We start from the raw sequence: 25,239 nt of genomic DNA, 5'->3' as shown, positions 1-25,239 counted from the left end.
TTACAAAATACTGATTTTAGACCAAATTAAATAGATATAAGTTTTCATCTTTTACTTTTTATGAGCCCAATCTATCCCCACTTAAAGAAAATAAAATCAGCTAAGTTGATTTTAAACCATTAGTTTAATATTACTTGATCAAAAAAGCTCAATAAGCATGATTAAAGTTTGATCGGCTCATTGATTCGATAGTTGAGTCGCCGATTCAAATGGTTCAAAACGATTTTTCATTCAGTGTAAATAGTCGAACCGAACTGCTTTACAAATTAGGTCCTAATCGGACCAGTTGAATTGTGATCCGATTTTTAAATCATTGCTAAGAATAACAAAGTTGTCTAGGGGTCTCTACACAATTTTATCTTAATTTAAAGGGTTAAATACGTACAAATTCCTACAAACATAGTGAATTACAAGAATATTTCTACAAAGTTCAATTTTTATAAATTATTTCTACAAAAGTTTTAATATTTTTAAATATATTCCTCTGTTTTATGACTGTTAGAGAATTGTTTATATTTTAACAGTAAATAAGCAAAATATCAATTTTGTCATCACAAATATGTCCTTCCAAAAACAACAATAGTATAATATAAGAGGGATAAAAATGTAAAGTTCTCTCACAAACTAACCAGACTTAAGTATTTAATTTATGATTAACTAAATTTTTCTAACGGTTTCTAACGGCAGGGACAAATTTGAAGATATTAGAACTTTTGTAGGGACAATATATAAAAGTTGAACTTTATAAGAAAATATTTATAATTTATTATATTTGTAGGGACCTATAGGTAATTAACCCTAATTTAAAATGCAAGGAAAGTGCGTAGGTTTATGGGCCGTATATGAGGACTAAGTTTCGTTGAAAACGGAGAAGAATAACTTCTAGACCTTCTAGAACTTTGGAGAATGTTCGGTCAAACTAAAGCACATTTTTTCATAATCCATATGGTTAAATGTAAATGAAAAAAATAAAATACACATAAATTAAAGGGTAAACTTCAAATACCATCCTTATAGTTTCGCATTTTCTCACTTTAATATCCTGTGATTTAAAGTGTATTAATTTAGTATTTGTGATTTCATTTTTCTCTTTTTGTCGGCCCTTCCGTTATTTTTCATTAAATCATATACAAAAAACTTCAGATACCCAACTATAGTTTATCGAATATTTACTTTAGTACTCTTTAGTTTTAACTTTGTCACTGATTTAACGAAAAAAATTAGTAGAGGGGATAACAAAAAAAAAAAATAAAACCACAGGATACTAAAGTGAATAAGTGTGAAAATACATGGGTGGTATTTGAAATTTTTTCTAAATTAAAAGTACATATAGTTATATATATATCTTGTTTGATTAGATATAATAAAATGTGATGCAACTATAAATTATTTATTTAACTGCATGCAGTTGAAAAGTGTATAAATTTTTGAAATAATATCTAATATGCCCTTCAAAACTTCAAAAATATTTTGTAACTCTTGTTGATTGCATGTATTTTACTATTCTGTAGTTTATAAAACATGCCCTTTTCCTATCCTATTTAACAATAATAGATTCTTAAGATAAAATAAAACTAAAATTATAGAAAAACAAAATAATAATTTGCAAACTTGGGTAATGACCAATGAAGTAGAATTACAATTGGGCCATAGTTGTTCAAATCATAGCCAGGGTTTTTCTTAAGAGGGCCTAAAGAGGCCCATTAAGATATCCCATTTTGGTAGACTATATAATAATTATAATTTGGTGTTTTATTGGCAACAATATGTGCCCAAGTTACTAGAAGTTTAGGGCGTGTTTGGTTGCACCGATCTCAACTGCTGAACTTCGCCAACAACTCTGCTACTCAATGTTGGCTTAAATGGGCCAGCATCCTGCTATGTGACGGGAGGTCATGTCGAGCCGAGTCATGTTCGAAGTGGCGTGAGGCTGGTTGGGTCGAATCATATTCGAAGTAGTGTGAAATTGATTGGACTGAGTCACATCGAAATCCGTGGGCACTGTATCTGTATGTTTTAAGTGAATTGGTTGCGTATTTCTAACAGCTCGAGTTTTTGAGATTAATGATCAGCGCCAACGATCCAACACTCAAGTACGATAAGAGCTCGCGACTTTGTCTCTCCAACGCCTGATATCGAGGTTCGAGCACTGCTCGAACTCATAAGTTCCTTACTCTCACGACTTCGACCATCCAAACATGCCCTTAGAATATCGAACTACGGATCTTCGTAATTGTAAAAACAGGTTCACACTTCCCTACTGTTTTAGGCTTGCTTCAAGTAGGGTTAAATGAGCTAAGTTTCTTTTTATATAACTAGATATTTTGTTCTTAACTTGTAATGAATAAAATACTAAATCAAATAGAATATTGCCAACAAACCAAGATATAATTGGAATGAGTTGAGTACCTTCATTTTGCTATGGCCATTTACATTGAATTGCTACCAAAACGTTCCTTCGTTTACGAACTGTGTAGCTTCAGCTTTTAAAGTAACTTCTCTACTCAACCAGCTGAGAAGTGTCTTTTCAGAACAAAACATTTCGCGCTTTTTGTTCACTCTTGTTTCCATGCTTTTAGGTTCGACATTAGAGGAATATTATTTTCTCTATTTAATAATTAGATCAGTAATTTAATAATATGATACATACAAATAAAGGACCAAAGTATTTATAGTGTAAGGCCATACGAATAAACTAGGAACTAGGCTGAAATACTATTAATAACACAAAGCAATTGGTGTTATTAGGTTTTCGGCCATTGGATGAAAAAAATGTACGTGGGTCCCTAGGGTTGAGTAAGTTATTGATTTAATAGTATAATCTAACGAGTAAAAATAGTCAAAGGGTAAAATCCAACGGTAGAAAACTCGATAGCACCAAACGCTTGGTGCTATCGCTAGTATCCCAGCCGAACTCAATAAACTAGATGCAGCAAACTTTGTAAACAATTATCGCTCTGAGGTAAGGACTAAAATAAAATAAAATAAAATAAAATAATTGTTAAAAGTCGGCATCATTATCTGATAAGATCATAGGATACTAAATTAATACACTTTAAAATACAAAATACTAAAGTAAAAAAATGCGAAACCATAAGGATGGTATTTGCAGTTTGCCCTAAAAATAAACTTAAAAGAGTAAAAGTTCGGGAGTAGTGGGTTAAATTAAAAGAAATTTAGGCCAGGTGCTTATCTCAACAGTATCAGCAACCTCCACAGTAGAAAGGTCAAAAAGCATATGAAGACAAGATAGGAAAAGCTGGTTCACCCACTGAGAATCACACAGGTAGCAAAGAGTTAAAAAGAAGGGGAAAAAAAAAGAGAGAAAAAAATAAAGGGTGATAAGTTGAGGTGTGACCAAACACAAAAGAGGATAATGGTGGAAATGATGATCTCAGATGATGCTTCAATAGAGGTCACAGATATCTATAGCTTTGGACTGTACAAAAAGGAAAGAGAGATTCCCATCTGATAGATTTTTTAGGCAGAATTTCAGAAAACCCCCTCTCTTCTTACAGCACATCTAAAAGGTTCCCAAGCACTGCAGTTTATTTCCTATGCTGCTTTTGTTTTGGCTCTTTGCAACAATCTTGGATAAAAATATATAGCAAAATGTTATATTTTGCAAGCTACCAAATACTAAAAAATAGCACTTTTACTATCATGTAATTAGCAGCCCATTTTACCTCATGATTATAGAGACTGAGGGGTGTTGTTTGGTTCCCCAAAAAATAAACTATTTTTCATCAAATTGGTTCCTAGGAAAAGCAATTTTTCTCTATTTTAAGTTTTCTGAGTTTTCTATCCGAAAAACAAAACCAGTGGAAAAGAGTGTTTTTCATCTACAATTATTTTCCATACTTTTTTGAGGAACCAAAACACAGGGAAAACCCATACGTACAAAGTGACGCACTTTGAATCACAGGATAATAGAATTACGACAAATGCGCCATAACATGGGGGGGCTCTTTGAAATTTTACCTAAGAGTTTACCACTGCAACACCTTCACTCTCTTTTTCTTGCACAAGTAATGAGTGCTACACAGCAAGTCAGGTAAAGGGCCAGCATAAAAGGAATATTCTCACAATAAGGCTGCAATGTATGCAAAGCAATTGCTAATGTAATGGCAAATAAGAAGCAAAAGTTTCTTAGATGTAAGAGTCAACACAGAAGGGAAAAGTGCTTCTAGATTTTTCCATTTGATTGTTCAAATTTTGGTCCCAGAAGATTAAGAGTGTTTTTTACTTCAAAATATGAAAGATTTAAAGCAATATAAGCCATTAAAAAGCTATATTAACAATATTACTCAAACTAGCACTGCAAACACAAATCTCTGGAAGAATTACATCAAGAGAAAAGGCTACAAATTTGGGTCTATGATTCGATTCTCCCTAATTCCAATCTACAAACAAACCTAATTAAGATAGTGCCGCTACCATCGATGAATAAATAAAGCATTGCAAAGCTCAAATTAAATTTTTTTACCTTGTAGATTTCAAGCATAGCCGCACCTATCGCGGGAGAAGAGCTCTATAGTATCCACACAAAATCGGGGGCGTCGTCCCTCGGTCCGGCGATAGTCCGATAAACATACATCTTCTCCACCTTGTGGAAATCGCTGGGGCTTTCCTCCGACTCTTCGCTTTCGTCCCTTTCATTTATCACCTCCACATTGAGCATCGGCATTTTTGCTGCGAGCGCCCTGCAACCCCCTAGAGTTACGTCGCAGGACGACATCCAAAGGGATCGCATTGTTTCATACTTTGCAACATTTTCTAACAATGCACCATCTCCAAACGGGCAGTCCCTTATTTCAAGTTTCCTTAGGTTCTTGCACCCGTTAAGAACGTATAGCATTCCTTTATCACTGTCCCCAGCAAATGCTATAGAAAGCATCTCGAGCTTTTTCGCATACATCCCGATATACATGAAAACTTGATCGGTTAAAAGCCCAGATAGAGAAAGCCGCCTCAGACCCTTGGATGACCGTACGATCGCCCCGAAACCTTCATCTAATGGCTGATTTGTTAGAGGATCGGCTTTTTTCGGTTCGAGAATGCATAACCTGAAGCGGGTGAAATTAGGGCAGTTATTTGCGACGGTTATGAGCGCGGCATTAGTCATCTGGTGGCAAAAGTAAAGCAAGGAATGGAGCTTAGGGCAGCCGAAAGACACAGCTACAAGCCCTTCTTCGGTCACAGTAGCACTTCCCGCACCATATATATCTGATGGGAATACCCTCAATTCTTGTAATTCCTTGCAGGTGGAGGCTACAATCGCTAATCCCTTATCGCCAATGCAATCTAGTACCTGAAACCATAAAGTTCGAACAGTTATAACTATCATTTTGTTCTCATTTAGCAGAAGATAATTCTCTCTAGTCATTGTTTTTTTTTTTCGATCTTTTTTTCCTTCCTCGAGCTCTACAGGTTATGGCATTTATGAACAATTTTCTTCAATTTTACGCTATGGTCGAATTGTTGGTCTATGCCATATTTTTGTGTTTTATTTGATAATAAGCCCATATCTAGATGCCATTAACTATATAGAACTTGCAGAAAAACAGAAACAATAAAAAAACGGAAACAATGCCAAATATGCAAATAGAAATAAATCACGTGAAATGAGATGAAGATCTTACCCAAAGGCGTTGAAGCTTCCAACAATGGCGAATAAGTTTGATAAGATCGGAACCCTGAATCGCTGGAGCATAGCTGAGATTAAGACCGGTCAAATTTGAGCAGATAGGATAAATTGCAGGGAGGCACAGAGGAGAAGCATCCCAGAAACCAGATAAACTCCTCAGAGATTTGCATCTTTCGATAGCACTAATCAACCTATGAAAAGCTTCCGACCGATGATCAACCCAGAATGAACCAGTCCCCAAATCCACCAACTGAGGAGCTTTCATAAGGATTCGCGAAAGTGCTTCCACGGAGACTGCCCGATTAAGCCGCAAGCTGCGAAGGTTAGGACAACGGGAAACAAGCCTCTCTAGTGCGGCAACATTAATCTCCCCTTTTAGGCAGGCAAAGTTTAGGGACACGAGAGAAGTGCATGACTCGGGAAAGCAGCTCAGCCACTGCGGCCCACGGTCCTCTATCTCATTTTCCTGTAAGTCTATCTCCCTCAGATGCCTTCAAAGAAGGAAACAGAGAGAGAAGAAAAGGTTTCTCAGCAAACGAAATCAAGTTAAAAGTAAATACACACACACACACACACACACACACACACTAATTGAAGATATTGAAGTAAGTTCTTTTTTAGCCTGGCTCTTCTAGTCAAGAAGCAGAAGCCAAGTGTCTTGGAAAACAATAAATCTCGAGCTTTTAGTCCCAGATAGAAGCTAAAAAGAGATTCTTTCGATGAAAAGAAAATGCTCCAATTTGAAGTTTGTACTTCGTATAAGAATCTTCGTAATTTGAAGAAAAAAAAAAAATCAAGTTGGATGCAGATAGAGCAACGAAGAATCCCTAATTCCTTGGCGCAAAATGTTAACTTTTGAGTTGCATCAACACATACATGAACAGAACAAATGGGCAAATCATAGCAGATAAGAACAGATCCTGAACAGTTAGCAGATGCTAAAAATGGAATCAAGCGATCCGCACTCAACTTTGGCACATGAGCATTCCTAAACTGGCAAGGCAAGTTTTAGAACAAGAACCAATAAATAGGATCTAAGAGAGGGGCATGCATTTCACCTGCAATGGGTGGCGACGGCGGCGAGGCCGTGGGTGCTGAACCCCTCGCAGCTGATGAGCACGAGGGCTCTAAAATTCGGGAACGACCGGGCGAGGGTCTCGAGGCACTCGTCGGAGACCACCATCCGCTTCATCCGGAGCTCCTCGAGGGGGGCGCCGCCGCCGCAGCCGCCGCGGNGGCCTCGATCCAGGGCGCAGCGAGGCCGCCCCAGTCGGGGGGGACGAGGTTGAAATCGGCGAAGTGGGGCTTCCCCTTGACGGTGAGCGACCGCACGGCGGGGAACCGCGCGGCGACGCGCTCGGGGCGCACGGCGTAGCAGTTCCCGACGAAGACGCGGCGGCGGCTCATCCGCTCCACGTGGTACCACGCCCTGCACACCAGCGACGCCGCGTTGCGGTCGCAGTGCGCCGTGAGGAACCCGAAGATGTGCTCCACCACCTCCTCCGGGAAGTAGGTCATCATGCTCAGATCCAAAAATCTAGGGCTAGGGTTAGGGTTAGGGTTAGGGTTAGGATTAGGGGCTCCGATCTAGCCCAGATCCCCCCGCCCCCCAAAACACTACCGCAGATCCACCTCACCCGCTCCAGATCTACTCGAAATCGCACTCAAATCCATCGAAAACGAGATCTAACGAGTAGAAGAACACATTTTGGGGGGCGAAACCCCCAAATCACATCGGAAAAATCCGGAAAAAATCGGGAAAAAAGAAAAGATCAACTACATCACAACCACAACAACAACAACAACAACAACAAAAATTACATTACAACAAAAAAAATAGCGATTAAAGTAGACAAATCGAGAGATCGAAGAGGAAGAGGAAGAGGAAGAGGAAATGGAGCACCTTTCTCTCTCTCTCTCTCTCTCTCTCTCTATCCTCCCCTCTCTCTCTCTTCAACGCTTCTACTAAACCAGGGTTAGGACCATTTTTAACCCCGGTTCGGAGATCCAACGGTCCGTTTCGTTTGGGCGGTTCTATCGAAGAAACACGGACCGTTGGATCGTTGCTCCTTTCGACCGGTTATCGTCGCCCACGTGTCCTTATCCGACACTTGCGGATAAGAAGCGAAGAGGGCAAAAAAAAAAAAAAAAAAAAAAAAAAAACAGCAGCGTTATAGTGTTGGTAAAACTACATGAGCCCCCTCAACTATAGTAGATTGTAAAAGAGCGGCCCCTAAACTTCCATTTTTAAGGTAAAAATGTCTTGAAGACCCCTCAACTATATGCTATTTCGAAATAGCCTCCTTAACTATTTTAATCTTCATCGTGACTCGGTTAACTTCTTTTTCTTAAAAAAAAATTTTTTTATTAAAATTAATAACTTTATTAAGGTGATTAAATTGGATGAATTCACCAATTAATTTAATAAAAATTTTGATTTAATGAGTTAAAATTATTATTGAGGAGAGTTTATAGTTTTAACAATTAAAATTATTATTTGTAACTAAATATTAATGTAACTTAAACATTATAACTCTATCAAAGGGAAAAGGAAAATAATTGAGGACTCGATTTTAAAATTGTCGATAGTTGAGGGATCTCCATACACTTTTACGTATTGGTTTCGGTTATTGGGCTTGGATTTGGAGAAAATTACGGAAATGCCATTGTGCATGGTGCATTGGATTTGTAAGGAACATGAGTTTTTAATGATTAGAAAATAATAAAAAGGATATATTTTTTATGATTTTTTTTTTCTATGTTAGTAATGAGTGTACAATTCAAATTTATTAATATTTTAGAGATTTGATTAAATAATCGAATCGAAAATAATTGCTGATTCAAAGTGCAGAGATTTAAATTTCATAAACATTAAAAAAATGAAAAGAAAAAATAATTATTCATACAATTATTTACTCCTATGTATATTTATTTGGAAAAAATTTACTAAATTTATCTGAATTTATTCAATCTTTTAAATTTCTGATTTTAGTATTCAATCTTTCAGTTTGTTTGATTTTAGTCAGTCGACAGCACTTTCTCTTTAAAATTTAAACTAATTTCTTACTTTTATAAATTTATATTTGTGAGAATTACATAAAATATATTAATTAAATATGTAGACCTAAATAATAATATATTTAAATGTTAAAATCAAAATACTTTCAACTTATTCAGATCAAATAAATTGCAAAATTTTAAAATATTCGATAGCCAAATCAAAATAGTCGATAATTTATGTAAGTTCTGTACATTTTTATTAATTTTTTCATCAATGTATTAGCAATTTATCAGTATGATATAAAATNGCTCCCCCCCGCCATCCCGTCCCTAAACTCCCTCCTCGCCACTCTAACAGTAATCTGCCTACCGCATCTCATCCTTTCCAACCCAGACCCATACCTCCTCTTCCGACCGTTGACCCAGCACGTGCTCGTGTCCGGCCTAATTTCTCCTACAGGGATGCCATTTTGTCCCCATCTCCAGCTGGGACCCACCAACCTCGTAAAGCTACCTTCTGCCCCCCGGCCTTTATCTCTCACCCTTCCCTACCACCCCACCCTCCCAAATTTCTCCTTAATCCCTCTCTAAGGGGACGCTGCTTCAGATGTTTCGAGAGAGGCCATGTGGCGGCTCGCTGTAGGGAACCGCGCCGCTGCCTTCTTTGTATGAGATTTGGCCACCCAGCTCGACACTGCAGGATGCACCAAACCTCACGTTTGACTAGCATGGAGTCGGGTCCGCGGAGCCGGGGCAGGTTGCACACCTCGGAGCCGGGGCCTTCCGGTGACCGCCCACCTTCTGCGGCTGTCTACCTCCCCTCTACGCCCACCCCGGTCGGACTCCCTTCCCTGTCAGCTCGCGTGGCTCGTGTCGTAGTCCCGGCCTCGCACCCTGAGAACATTAATGAGATCCTGGCCCGTGGGCTTGCAGCCAGGTTTGGGGGGACTAGCTCCGACTTCCAGGTGGCTTCTTTCTTGCCTCCGGCTAGGGCAGTCTTCTTCCCCAACTGGGTGGCTCGAGAGTCGGCCGTTGGACGGAGCCCCATCACGTTTGATAACNAGTAATTGATATATGAAAAATAAAAATTTGATGAATTTGAATTCCAATATAATTCAAATTCGAATAGATTTTATATTAGTATATAGACTAAATTACATAATTTTTTTATAAATATCTGCATTTTTACCTTTTCTGACTCTCAAAAATTTATATTTCGTCTCCTTTAAAATTTTAAAAATATTTTTAGAGATATACAATTTTAATAGAGAAGATAAAATAACCAAATTGTTCATACTTTTTTTAAAAAAATAATTTTTTAATATATTTTCATCATTTAGGAGGATATTTTTAATATAAATTATAAGAAGTAGACGGAATAGTGATTGAACCCTAATAGAGAAAAAATTGAAATGTTGAGGGGTAAAATATAGATTTTTAAAAGTTTGAGAGAAAAAGTAAAAATACCGGTATTTATAAGAGAATTTTCTATAATTCAACCTAACATATAATATATATGAATGTTTAATGTTATGTTTAAATTTATATTTTGAAAATTTTGATTTTAATATAATGTGTGTTGAAATATGGCAACGAAAAATTGTTGTTTTAAGTTTAGATTTTCGGGTTCGAACTTTGGTTCCGGTTTGTGATTGTTAGTCAGATTCAATTTTGGATATGAATTTTTGAAATCCGTCAAATCTCGATTTGGATTCAGATATTTGAAAATCCAACTTGTTGACATCCCGTTACGTAAGAATCAGATTAAATTACACTTTTGGTGTCAAATTACTGGATGCAGATGCTTTGATTCTCAAATTTTAATTGATTGCGATTATTGGCTCGAACATTNGCTTCCTCCGCCACAAGGCTTGGATTCGGCTACATCATTGGCCAATTCTCTGCTGGAATATGGAGGACGTAAAAGCGGCGGTGAGTGGGTTTGGCGAACTCTGGGAAGTAGATGACCTAAGCGCAAATCACACTGAGGTCTCCTTCTACAGATTATTGGTCCGCTGTCAAAACGTTCGGTGCATCCCGGAGTCTCTCGACCTGATGGTGGAAGACAGACAGTTCCACGTTCCCATTGAGATTGAATCTTTTGAAGATGCTAACCCCATTCTTCTTGGTGAGGACACTGACGCGCTTCTGGGTCTCGACTCGCTCGAGGCGCAGGAGACTTTTATCCGGCAGACTGGCTTCACGTCGGTGCCGGCCTTTCGTAGTCGAAGCCCCCAACACGGTTCTCGTCCTTTTGACCGGCGTCGGGTGAGTGACCGGCGCCGCCAGGAACACCGCCGGCGGGACCGGCAAACTGCTCGCCGAAAGGTCTGGCAACCGGTCAGGAGGGCTTTTTCAAATTCAAAAGCGACGGACAACCTTCTCCCTCTTCCGTGCAGTGATGTTGACAGGGTTTCTGACGGGGGCACAACTCTCCATGACTGCGGGACTGGAACCTCCCGTGACCCTATTGCTGACCCTATTGCCGACCCGTCTTCCAACACGCCGAGATGTCCTAGGCCGGATCCAGATCCGAGGCCTTTGAGCCCGCTTCCTGGGCCCCCATCAAATCCGAGCTCTTTGGGTCCGCTTCCCGGGCCCATTGCTGACCCTATTGCTGACCCGTCTTCCAACACGCCGAGCTGTCCTAGGCTGGATCCAGATCCGAGCCCTTTGAGCCCGCTTCCTGGGCCCCCATCAAATCCGAGCTCTTTGGGTCCGCTTCCTGGGTCCAACACGCCGAGCTGTCCTAGGCTGGATCCAGATCCGAGCCCTTTGAGCCCGCTACCTGGGCCCCCATCAAATCCGAGCTCTTTGGGTCCGCTTCCTGGGCCCACATTTGAGACCGCCCCCGAGCCCACCAGCCTCTCTACTGATCTGACTCCATGCTTACTTGGACAACTTCCTGGGCTTCCGATTGGGGCCGCCCCCATGCCATCCCACCTCTCTGCCTCAGGCCTGGACATTAGCAACCACTGTCCTTCTTTTAGGAACTCTGGATTACACTCTTTGGACCGAGACGCTTCCTTCGGCCGGCATCCCAGGCCTCTGAGCCTATCCCAACCCTCCACCGGGAAGCTTTTCAACTTGCGACGAAGCGTACGCCTGGCGGCAAAATCCTTTGGAAACTCGAAATCCGCTCTTCAGCGAGCCCAGGAGCTTAGGTGTAGGAAGGCTAAAGCAGCGGATCTCGGCCCCGTGGTCGCACAATCTTCTACCCACCCCTCTACTGAACCTCCTGCGTCCTTGGACCATCAACCTCACTTGGCGCACCCCTTGGCGCTTTCGCTGCAGGCAAGCGGTGGACAATGCCCATTCGTCCCAAATGCTAATCCAGACGAAAAGGTGTGCCCACAGACGCGAGTTCATACGCACCCCCTCACTTCTGGAGAGATCCAACTTATCAAGGTTACTTGCGGCATTATTAATGGGGGTAACGTAGCTTCCAGCATGAGTGCTGGACAGTTGGATGCTTGAGATGTCGGCTGCCTGAGTTGCAGCCTTCTCCTGGGGTACTTCCTGTTTTCTTCATGGCCAGGAACCGAATTTTTCGTTTTTTAACGTGGAATGTGCGGGGCCTCAATGACCCTGGCAAGTGCACTGTTGTGAAATCCTTTATTCGGCATTGTAAGTGTTGTGTCGTCTGCCTTCAGGAAACTAAATTATCTGTTACTACTTTGGATAAATTCCGTGCTTTCTGTGGTTATCACCTAACGGACTTTCGGACCCTAGATGCGCAAGCAACTAGAGGCGGACTTCTAACGGCTTGGAATCCGTCCCTCTTTGAATGTGTAGATGTATGGATTGGGCTTTACTCTCTAACGGTCGTACTCAGGAAAAAAACCGATGGAAAAACTTTCACGATCTCTAACATCTATGGCCCTACTACTACAAGCTTAAGAGCTAACTTCTTCCTTGAGCTTCGGTCTATCTCTGCTCGTACCTGCGGAGCGTGGACCGTGCTTGGGGACTTCAATATCCTTCTATCCGTACACGATAAGAACGGAACCCCCACGAATGTTACGGACATCCTGAGGTTCAGGGAGGTCGTGAATGAGCTTGGGTTGATTGACATTCCGCTACTGAATAAATCCTTCACTTGGACTAATGGTAGAGGCAACCCGACTCTAGAACGCTTGGATCGCGCATTCATTTCGAATGAGTGGTTGTTGGCTTTCCCTCGCTCCACCCTGAGGGCTCTCCCACGCCCCCGCTCCGACCACTCGCCTCTGGTATTATCTGCTTATACTTTTCTCCCCTCGGCCAACCTGTTCAGATTTGAGAGCTTCTGGCTTCGCTACCCTGCTGTCAAGGACATAGTCATCAAGGCGTGGAGCGCGGTTGCGCCAGGTACTGACTCCGTTACCCAATTCTTTTTAAAAATCAAATCAGTCCAAATTGCTCTTAGATCTTGGAGTGCGGGCCTCTCGTCGACCATTAATGATCAAGCTACTCGATGCCTCCAATGGATTGAGTGGCTTGATAAGGCTGAAGAAGGTAGAACTCTCTCTTCCCCGGAATCCAGATTGAGATCTCTACTCAAGACGAGGTATGAAGAACTCTGCCTACAAATGGAGATAAGATGGAAACAACGATCTAGAGTTCAGTGGCTAAAAGAAGGAGACGCCAACACTAGATTCTTTCATCTGAAAGCCAAATGTCGCAGGAACTCTAATTTTATTGCTCGACTCTCTAATGGCTCGTCTACTTTCTCCGCGCACGAGCCCATTGCACAACACTTGTTCTCCTTTTTCTTCAACCAGCTAGGAGTAGAACAAGTGACGAACAACTATATTAACCTACAGACGATCTATGGAGATGATCACTGCGACCTTTCAAGCCTTCATGAACCCTTTTCGGTGCAGGAGGTTAAAAGAGCTATTTTTTCTAGTGCCCCGGAAAAGGCCCCAGGCCCGGATGGACTACCGATGGTGTTCTATCAAAGATTTTGGAACCTCCTGAAGGATGACATTCTTGCAGTTTTTAATAGCTTCCATAATGGTACAGTCAACCTGCAACAGATAAACAACAATTGGATTTGCCTTATCCCTAAGAGGAAAGAGGCTTTAATGGCGCATGATTTTCGACCTATTAGCCTTGTGCACAGCATGGCGAAAATCATTTCCAAGGTCTTAGCTTCTAGACTGCAACCTTTTTTGGAACTTCTGATAAATCCCCACCAGACTGCCTTTATTAAGGGTCGCCATATTCTCGACAATTTCAAATGCGCCCACATCCTCACTCACCACCTTTACTACACTAAGCAAAGAGCAGCCATTGTGAAGATCGATTTTGAACGAGCTTTTGATCACATTAACTGGGGATTCTTACTCGAAGTTCTCCGAGCGAGAGGGTTTTCTCAACAATGGATTTCTTGGATACATTCTATTCTCACATCTACCTCCTCTTCGGTGCTCTTAAATGGCGTTCCGGGGAAGGCTTTCAGCTGCAAACGTGGCCTGCGCCAAGGGGATCCGCTATCTCCTCTCCTTTTCATTCTTTGTGTCGACGTACTTTTCAAAATGATCCACCGTGCAACCGCGTCCCAGCTGCTACCGGATGTCGGAATTAGAGAGGTCAGATTACACACTTTGCAATTCGCTGATGATATTGTTTTATTTCTCGATGGCTCCTCCAGGTCGGTTGCGACTATCAAGATCATCCTCGATGCGTTCTCTAGCTTCTCGGGCCTCAAGATTAACTATACTAAAAGCTCCGTCACCCCTATCAATTTGCCTCCTGACCTAACTACCACGTTGNTTTCAAGTGAAAATTTAATAAATCCCCAACATGTTTGTCGGTATAGTGATAATATTTTCCACTGCCTCCTGTATCTTTTTTCTTTTTTTTTTTTTAGAGGGATAGGTAGCACGCTACCTGCTTCGTTTGTTTCATTTAGAAATAAACTTAGCTAGAAATGTGAATCAATTAGGATTCGAATTTAAATCTCCGGTACCAACCACCAAATCCTTTGTCACTTGCTCTAGAGACAGTCGATGTAGTTGACTAAATATTAACATATCTTTAATGTGGAAGTGATATAGTAATATCCTAATTGATGACGAGAAAATAATTAAAATATCGCATCATTTTCACAGCAGCAATTAGTTGATTAAATCATTTTTCACGGTTTTACGGAGAACCAAACACTCTCTAAGTTTTCAGTAAAACAAATAACTCTGATTAAAACATACAACTAACAAAAAGTTGACTTCGGAAAAGCTTAAACTTCACTGCACTTGAGTTCGACCTGCATTTAAGTTTCACCGATCTAAAAATTTGTTCTCATATTTGAACAACACGAAAATCTTTTGTTAGATATTATTATTTCTATTTGAACTTTGTTCTCGAAAATGTCTACACAAAGGATCGAATCTTTGACCTGAAGTAACTCTTTTATTATTGTCAGTAATATTATATGTACTTTCATAGTGTACTTTAAAGTTTAGATGATTAGTCAATTCTTAAAGATAATAACATATAATTAGTAATTTGACACACTTTAATGAGAAGCAGGACAAAACAAGCTACAAATCCCATTAGAATTTTTTTTTAATATTTCTTTTTTTGCTAAATATTTCTAAAATGTGTTTCATCTCACCAACTAATTTTGACATGTCTTTTATTGAAATAATCCCTATAGCTTTAATAATAACCCATTGATTTTATTAAAAAAAAAATTACCACTTGAGTTGAGCTATTTAATATTCAATTAACTTATTTAATAAATATGGTCTTAGATACATGTGAGGAGTAGCCCTATTTTCCCAAATTCTACTATAGAATAATGCAAACCAAAGTGAAAGCATGTGCATGAAGCATTTTTTTTAAAAAGGAAAAGCTTAAAAAAAAGGAAAAAAAAAAAAAGAAGAGTTGAGAAAAGGCTACATAGTTTAATTTGCCCTAGAATCTTTAGTTGGTGGGGATCATGACCTTTGGAGTTGATTAGAGGCTAATCTGACCTGTCTTATTTTGTCTCTCTCTCCTTCAATAGATTCATCGATCGATCGATCGATCGATCGATCGATCGATCGATCGATCGATCGATCGCGCAGGAGAGGAATCGAAAGAGACGCGAATCGCAGGAGTCGGTCGTCGCCGGATTTCGATCGCGACCTGCGAACCAATTATCAGAACCACCAGATGACCCGAAGAAAAAGGCGAATTAGATGACGTCAGAAAAAAGCACTAATTAGCTCCACTTATGTGAATAAGATATGTGTTTAGGAGTAGGTTAATGGAGAATGATTGAGGAAAAGGTATCCAAGGTTTGTTGAACATCATTTGATGGGGAATTGCATGCATGTGTGGGCATGTCAAAGGAAATTTTAAGTGAAAGAGAAAGTAGAGAGTTAGTGGAGTGTTGGTATTAAACATATTGTGGGGTTGTAACTAACCTACAAGAGATTCATAAGAAAACTTTTCCATCATTTAAAAGTACTTAATTATTATTCTTATTTATTTATTTATTTATTTATTTAGATGTATTATAATTAGGGCCGTAAACGAGAAAAACACGAATGAGTTGGGGCCAGCTCGAGATCAACTCGAAAATAATCCAAGCTAGGTCAAATTTATTTCAAGCTAGCTAGAATTATAATTGGTGTTATTATTAATATTGTTATTGGTGCTTACTATTGCTCTTAGTATAACTAATTAGTATTGTATTAAAATTTTAAAGTTGCGCTATCGATAAGCGAAAACTTAAAAATAGTATTCAAATTTGCTAAATATTAGACAAAAAAATATTTATTTGTATTATTTATTTATTTTTTAGTCATAATAAGCCAAACACGAGTAAGCTAAGATCAGCTGATTTAGCTCGTGACCGGCTCGTTTATTGAACGAGCGAGCGGAGTCCAAACCAATTTCGAGTCGAACACAAGTTGACATATAAACAGCGAGCTAGATCAACAGCCCTACCCTCTCTCTCTCTCTCTCTCTCTCTCTCAATTGCATAAAATTTATTATTAAAATGTTGAGGACCAAAGTGAAAAAAAATGAAGAAGTTACATATCAATAGTGCAATTATTTTTAGAGATTAAGAATCTAATTACAAAAAGTAAGAGGTGGAGGACCAAAACAAAAAAGAAATAAAGATTGAGGAGCAATAGTGCAACTAACCCTAATTTGTAATTTCATACGAGTTGTGCTACAGCTTTAACAGGGGATTCCACCCTGTGGTTTTAAAATATTAATATATAGTACATTTGACTACCTAAGTGGTAGCTGAGCAATTATAGGAGAAATTATTGCATAGACTATAAAATTTCAATTTTAAAAAGAATATTTTCCAGGCATCGAATAATCGCACCTAATTAATTATTTATTATATTATATAAAAACGAAGAATAGTCCATAGAATATTTTCTAGAATAAATTACACTTTTGGTCCTTTAACTTTGAGGGGCGTGACATTTTAGTTCGGAAACTTTAATTCAATATAATTTTCGACTTAAACTCTCTAAATTGCTGTAATTAAATCTCACAATCCAATTTTTTCGCTAGATAATGCAACAATAATTAAGATGCCGCATCACTTCGACATTAATAATTAATCAATATTTGTCAAAAAAAAACATTGAGTTGTGCGAATTAATTACAATAATTTAGAAACTTGGAGCCAAAAATTGTAACGAATTAACATTTAAGCACTAAAGAGTCACGTGCCCATAGTTTAAGGACCAAAAGTGGTAATTTGCCTTATTGAGTTTTTACAGAAATATTGTTATTACAAAAAAGCTTCTAATGGGGCAAAATATATATATAAAAAAAAAAAAAAAAAAAAAAAAAAAAAAAAAAAAAAAAACAAGCTTTTAATTCTGAAGCTTCTTGCAACAGCAGAATCTTCCTACTTCCCATTTGTTTAATTTCCGATTATTGCTCATAGAGAAATTATTCAAAAAGCCAAGCAGAACAAGCGCTCCACAACGAGCAAAACAAAGTACATGAACATCATAATATAATTACTTGAAATATATGTTAAAGTTCAGGAACTAAAATGTTCAATCGGAAACTACAGGAACGAGGTCGGAACATAGATAAGAACCGAGAGTCCGAGACAATCCATATATTTTCGCCCAAATATCATATTATCCTTAATCCCTTTACTTTAACCAAATGAATATAAAGATCAATCAAACAATTTTTAGCACAGGAAATAAGCTGCAACAACCAACTAGGTGTAGTCAGAAGAACTTGTAAGCTACCAAACCAGTTTCGACAACAGGTTATCTATACATATTAAAAAGCTAAGCCTCGTGCGATATCAAAATTAGAATCTTCACCACCGCTTTATAGCACATTACTCATTTAATGCCCTATAAGAGATGTCCTACGCGGAGTGTTTCTCCGATAAAAAGTGAAACAGCACGAACAGAGAGGTAACGGAAACTTACGGAAAACACATACCGCTTGGAGAAAACCCCTAAGTTTTTGAGTTTTTCCAAGAAAGCTACAGGGCATGATCGCCGATTTACCTGCACCGAGAAAACACTACAATTAAGTAGTTGACATAAATCTTTGCATCTAAACTTCGAGAAAAGTCCATTTCAAGTCCCAGCTATTTTGAAGTACATGCCGTAACTTACACTACAGCAAAATATAATGATCAGAGTATTTCACTCTGAATAGAACTAGACACATGGACAGCAAAATAAGACTTGAGATGTATATTTGACGAGATATTCAAGTAGCTTAATTGACTTCGTAAAATAAGAGAAGCATGATGCAGATTTTCTGAAAGTGCGAAGCCCCACTCAATGATGGCATAATGCGGACTCCTTGAAGGTGACTAATTTGACCATCTTACCATTGTTGTTCACTAATTTGAAGCAACAAAAATAGTTGATGACTTGGTGGCTCTACTTATGTCGAAGTGTGTATGAAACAAGAACGTGTGAAGCGCCACGCAATGCCAGCTTGCTTGTAAGTTGTAGCAGAGATCAGGTTGGAGAAATATTACTCATGCTAGCTAAACTCTCATTCATGCTGATTGTAAAATTCAGTCGAATCTTAGAAGATTCATAAAATGGACTTCTAACTCTATAGCTCACGTTATATTTGATGTGAAAGAACTTCGAGAATGATGATACCTAACAACTTTACACAAGTTGAACACAACTGTGGCAGGCCAAATCAAGCTCAACTCATGTAATAATTCGACCCACATGACAAAAACCGAGCAAAAATTACTTAGTACAATGACGTATAAAACCACCAACATAAGCAGTAGGAATAGATTTTCCTTCTATTTATAACACCAAAGATGGAACGAAGAGAAATGAAACAGCGACAGAATTTCTATCAACTGAAAATTAACAGACACTCAGATGAAACAGCAACAGAATCACCATTGACTGAACATTGACAAATACTTTTTATCATTTTATTTTATTTGTCGCCCATGGCAGCTAAGAAAAATCTGATACAAACAGTGGTATAATTGTGCAAACATGTCAGCAGTAGACAACGAAGATAGAGATATGATGAATACAAACTCTTCAAACTATCGGAGGGTGGCTAAGACATTGAGCAAAATGAAACAGAAAGATCATCATGGTGCAATTCTGCAGTCCATTTTTAATGTAGGATCTTATCATCTGATTCAGATTATGCGATGCTAATTAAGCCATTATCAAATACGATTTCTAAGTTCAAATTTTAGACGACTCAGATAAGCAGCTAGACTGATAGTTGAAGGAAAGTTTGATTAGTGAAACTACAGACCTAGAACTGGGTTTCAGCAAGAAAACGGACACCTTAGGTTCTCCAAAATGAATCATGCATTACAGAAAACGGTATAGTTTTAGGGTCTATATTTTTATGTTAGAAAATCAAATTTAAGAGAACTCAAGCGAGCAAATGTCAGCACTTGTATTGAGTTTGATGAGAAAATCTAACTTTTTATTGGCTAGTGCCTTTAGTAATTTCACTTTCTAACTTCCTAGTGAACAAAGTAATTTCACTTTCTAACTTCCTAGTGAACAAACACCTGTATAGAAATCGAATTCTAAGGACTTGAAATGTTGGAACTTAACTTTCAAGCCTATTCTTACTATCTCAGTGAAAGTAAAACCACAAAAGTTGAAGAAAATTACAGTGATAGCAGCAGAAAGATGTAGACAAAACAAAATAAATAGGGAGAAAAAAATTAATAAACAAGTATGACATCCATCAGAAAAATTCTTGAATAACCAAAAGCAGAAAAAGAACAACTAAAAGTAGAAAACCACAATAAGTTATACTTCTCATTCCCGACTGTTTAACTGTTTCAGCTGTTCTTCTACACATCATAACAGTTCCGAATGATTTATTAGAACACTTAGCGGGGATATAAGCACTAATATAGAGCTCGAACAACATCATATTTATAAGCTCATTTCAATACCTCTCAGTATCTACAAATTGTAGATAACGAAAGAGCATGAAAAATTGCCTAAATCATCAAGAACTAGCAACTAGCAAGCTTTATAACTCCACCTGCATAGTGCGATTACCTAAAGAAATTTCACAATCACCATTTCTAACACTAAAATGGATGATTCAAGTGAATAAGTTGGGCAAAAATGTGCACTTTTTCATAATCTAAATTTGCTCCAAATGAGCCAAAATAGCAAGTTTTAACTGATTTAACACCCATCCATCCAGACACAACTAAACAATTAAATTCATGCTAAACTCGGAATAACCAAAAATAGAAAACAAACAATGTCACACCATAAGCAGTAAACTTCAGCACAATTTGAGATCACCTTTTTTTTGTGGCACTAAACCATTACTCTAGAAGTGGTTTTCGCCGCGAAACAACCTTGTTTACGCCATCTCATGTCATTTTCGAAGTTCATAGTTTATGCGCATCTTAAATTGCACTAAATTTGACTTTAATAACCAACTTTTATAACGAAATTTACCTCATTTCCACCTCCTCATATCATCTAATCACTAGACTCATCATCCTCCTCGTCGTCGGTGACGAGGTACGCGCCCGGTGGGGGCGGCTCCCTCCGCCGCGTCCTCGAGGGCAAGATGTTGTCGAGATCGACCTCCGCGAGGGGATCGTCCTCGAAATCGCTCTCCCCCTCCTCCTCTTCCCCATCCCCTTCTCCTCCGATCCCACCACCCTCCTCACTACTCTCATCGCTCTCCTCAATGTCCCCTTCCTCCTCCTTATCCTCATCCTCCTCTTCCCCTTCCTCCTCCTCCATTATCATCTTCCCCTTCCCCTTATCCGCCGCGGTTAACACCCCCTTCCCCTTCCCGTTCACATCCCCCCCTTCCTCCTCCTCCTCCTCCTCGACTCCGTCCTCGACCTCTCCTCCGTGGCCTCCCCCATGGTCCTCTGTACTCATCATCTCCGGGCGCGGCTCTTTAGGGTTCTTCCTCCCCTCCTCCTCCGCCGCCGCGTCCGCGAGGGGCTCGCAATCGGGCTTCCGCTTCAGGATCTGCGGCGCGGAGGCTAGGGTTTGGGGATCTCCATCGGCCTCCGCCATGGGAGATTAGGGTTTTAGGGTCGAGATCGATTGCGAAAGAGAGAAGAGCTAGGGTTTTAGGAGCTCTCTCTCTCTCTCTCTCTCCCCCCTCACACTGTTGTTCCAAGCAACCTTTAGGTAAAAATGCATGGAGACCCCTCAACAATATTAAATATTGAAAACGATACTTTAATTATCCTTTTTTTTTTTTGGTTTACTAATTATTCTGAATTTTTAAATTAATAAAAAGCAAACTTCAAATACCACCACAGTGGCTTCGCGCCTTCTCACTCTAGTATTTTATAATTTAAAGTGTATCAATTTAATATCCTGTGATTTCTTTTTTTTTTTTTCGTCAGCTCCTCTGTTAATATTTTGTTAAATTATCTATAAACATATATGAATGCCCAGTTCAAATCTACGTGGAGGCTTAATGTGGATTTGAACTGGGCAGCAGTAGGGGGTGTGGTGAATTTTTTTTTATTTTTAATGGAATTCTTTTTTTTTTCCTCTTATGTTGGCATATTTTTCCAACATGATTCTCTCTCTCTTTTTTATTCTTCATCAAATTTTCTTTCTCAATTATTTAAGTCACCAGTTGTTATTGCTTCTAAAATTTTACTGTTTTATTAACTGAAAAAAATACTATATATAATTAAATATAACAATATTACCATTAAATTTGGTTGAACTCTTATTTTGCTTAATAATAGCAAATACAAATCAAAATTTTTAGGCCTAATACACTTTTGGTATTATAATTTTAGCTCAAATAAATAGTTGCAACCAAATCAAGCACTCTGATTAAGTTTGTTGAATAAGATGTGTCGCTCCTTTAATAGTAATGTAATATTGTGGTAATTTATGATATAAAAATGATTAAAATTTCATATCATTACTATATAAGTTGCACATTAGTATATCGTCGACTAAATCATACTGCGAAACTAGATTACCACAACCTGAAAATTTTATGTCAAAAATCACAATAAATATTATTTGTCTTATAATTTGAAAAGTAAAAGTGTAATTAAGCCAAATTTAAAAAACCAAAATAATTCACTGTTTGAGATTTCTCAATTATAAGATAAAAAAAAAAAGGATGGAGTGGCTGGAGTCGGCTCGTGTTCAGACTTATTTCATAAACAAGCCAAACACCAGCTGGCTCGTTAAAATATTGTGTCGAAAAATTCAGTTCGTGTTCGGCTCGTTTATTAACGAGCTGAATACGAGCTGGCACACCAATAACAAGTTAAAATGATTAGAAAGAATATATATAGAAAAAAAATTTATAAAATTGTACTCATCAAATTTTGATCTAATAGTTAAAACTTTACATATATATATATATATAGAGTCGAGCTAGAATACTATCGGTAGCAAACGGGTTTTATTGCCACCCATTTGTTTTCGATGATAGAGCCTCCAAATCGACGATTAGTACCGTTGAATATGATCTATACCACTTGAAGTGTTTAGAAATCAAGTTTCATACATTTTCGATATTATTCTCTTATCCATCGAGTGGACACAGAAATGAACGGCTGAAAATGAATATTTTTAAAAAAATGATGATAGGAGTCTTGTAGTTAAGATCAAAAGTATAGATTTAGTTTTAAATAGTTTAAAGAATTTTCTAACAAAAGTTCAATTGATTCGGATATCTTTACGCCGTTAAACGAGAAAACGCTTCATATCGACCATTAAAATTACAAATTTTGAAACCCTTTGATCATTAGGCAAATAATGTCGAAAAGATTTAAAATTTTATTCCTAAACACTTCAAGTAATATAGATCATGTTCAACGATGCTGATCATCGATTTGGAGGCTCTATCGAAAACAAATGGGTGACAACGGAGCCCGTTTGCTATCGATAGTATTCTAGCTCAACTCTCTCTCTCTCTCTCTCTCTCTCTCTCTATATATATATANATGCGGAGGTTTGGGTGTCCGCAATCTGCAAGTGATGAACTCCGCCCAACTAATGAAGGGCTTTTGGACCTTCTACAACACTAAGAACCTAACCTGGGTCAAACTACTTTTGCAAAAACACTACAAGCAGAAGCCACCATCCCTGGGAAGCAATAGGCCAACTACGTGTTGTCCATTTTGGAAAGGCGTACTCAGCACCTCTGAGGCATTTCATACTTCTACTTACTTCTCCATTGGCAATGGGAACATTACGTCGTTCTGGAATGCTAGATGGTCGGGAGAGCTCACCCTTCGAAATCAATTTCCAAATCTTTATGCCTTATCGATTCATAAGCAACTATCAATCAAAAATTGGATTCGACGGCTTGCACACAATACCGGCCTGGACCTCCACCCTATACTGTGCTTAGGAGAGCAACAACAGCGTGAGCTTGGGCCGTTCAACGCCTTGGTTCAAAATACCGCACTTACTGATTGCGACGACAAGGCTATTTGGCGCTGGGGTGAGGATGGAAAGTTTTCTGTGCGGAAAGCTTATGACTTCTTAATCTTTGATGGAATTGATGTATGCACTACCCCTTACCTCTGGAAACTAAAAATCCCCTTAAGAGTTAAAGTTTTCTTGTGGCTTGCTGGTCGCAACAAAATCTTGACAGCCGACAATTTATCTAAGAGGGGCTGGCAAGGCCCCTCAATCTGTGTTTTTTGCTATGCTGACGACGAAACTCTTGAGCACATCCTCTTCTCCTGCAATTATGCTACGATGGTGTGGAACTACCTCCTAAAAGATATTCCAAATACTCACAAATTGGTGATGGATCTCCCAGGTAGCTTACCAACCAGGTGGAATCGAGCAAGACACTCACTGAAGGGGCTTTTAAAAAGAAACTTTGATATCTGTTTGGCAGCGGCGTGTTGGGAATTATGGAATCAGAGAAACGGCCGAATCTTCAACGGCCGCCTCATCCGCTGTGAGGAGACTGGAAATAGGGTCATAAATACGGTCAAACTTTGGTTAGCTGTGGTGGGAAGCTAGTAGGAGTTGATTATATTAGCCATCTTCATTTTGTTTAATTTCTTTCTTTTCTCTTATGTTGCTCTTAGTCTCTGCTTTCTTGGACTTTAACTACTGACCTTTGGCAGTGGTCCTTTGTATTATTCTCACAAATAGGGTATATCCCTGTTTTCTCAAAAAAGAGAATTACATAAAATATACTAATTAAATATGTAAACCTAAATAATATATTTAGATGTTAAAATCAAAATACTTTCAACTTATTCAGATCAAATAAATTGCAAAATTTTGAAATGTTCGATAGCCAAATCAAAATAGTCGATAATTTATGTAAGTTCTGTATGTTTTTATCAATTTTTTCATCAATATATTGGCAATTTATCAGTATGATATAAAATAGTAAAATTATATATTTTAGTATTATATATTTTTTAATATTATTTTTATATAAAATTATGAGATCACTCATAATTATAGTATTTATTATCTTATATGGAATAATAAAATAAAATAAAATTAATTGGCCCCATAACAACATCTTAAAAAAAGTATATTTGAAATATTTTTTTACTGAAAAAAAAAATGAAAAGTGATTTTTGGTGTTTAAAACTTTTAAATGGCATTTAACATATTCGAAAAAAGCATGGGGTTTTAAGCTTGCGGTGTATGAGATGTAGTTATACACTCGGTGCATGGAATAACCTCTTGATGTGGCAGTGGAATGGGAAAAGGACGGCTATGATTGGTCCGGTGCGGGTGATGGTGGAAAAATTCTAGAATACAACGGGTATATTAGTGACGTGGCGTAACAAACCAATCAAATTAATGCTTTTAAGAATATATGTTCCATCATGATTGTAAAAAAGTATTTTTATTGTACTTTTGTTTGAAAAGAAGGAATATGATTGGCTTGTTATTGATGACGTGGTGCAAGTGTGACAGTGTAGAATTCCTCGTGATGGTGGGCCCACGTGGCAGTGGTGTGACATCAGTGGTGTACGGTGTATAGATTCTCTTTTGGTCGTTTCATTTTATTATTATTATTAATTTATTATTGCAGTAATTGATATATGAAAAATAAAAATTTGATGAATTTGAATTCCAATATAATTCAAATTCGAATAGATTTTATATTAGTATATAGACTAAATTACATAATTTTTTTATAAATAT

General features: G+C 38.3%; 2 protein-coding genes across 2 annotated transcripts in view; both read right to left on the bottom strand.

Moving 5' to 3' along the window:
• LOC109726390 (transport inhibitor response 1-like protein Os04g0395600) lies at positions 4,263-7,616 on the bottom strand. Its single transcript, XM_020255948.1, is given in 4 exon segments — positions 4,263-5,311; positions 5,643-6,138; positions 6,706-6,860; positions 6,863-7,616. Coding segments are annotated over 4 exon segments (1,737 nt in total). The 5' UTR covers positions 7,169-7,616; the 3' UTR covers positions 4,263-4,531.
• LOC109726815 (retrotransposon-like protein 1) overlaps positions 17,606-25,239 on the bottom strand; it is a 12,314-nt gene continuing 4,680 nt past the window's right edge. Inside the window, exons 2-3 of the mRNA XM_020256610.1 lie at positions 20,560-21,219; positions 17,606-18,126 (exon numbers count right to left, since the gene is read on the bottom strand). Of these exons, the coding sequence (XP_020112199.1) occupies positions 20,584-21,138 (555 nt within the window). The 5' untranslated portion in view covers positions 21,139-21,219 and the 3' untranslated portion in view covers positions 17,606-18,126; positions 20,560-20,583. The remainder of the gene's footprint in view (positions 18,127-20,559; positions 21,220-25,239) is intronic.

Source organism: Ananas comosus, linkage group 21 (genome assembly GCF_001540865.1).
Source record: "Ananas comosus cultivar F153 linkage group 21, ASM154086v1, whole genome shotgun sequence".
NCBI lineage: Eukaryota > Viridiplantae > Streptophyta > Magnoliopsida > Poales > Bromeliaceae > Ananas > Ananas comosus.
Note: the sequence above shows the minus strand (reverse complement) of the source record. Positions and strands in the feature narration are given on the sequence as shown.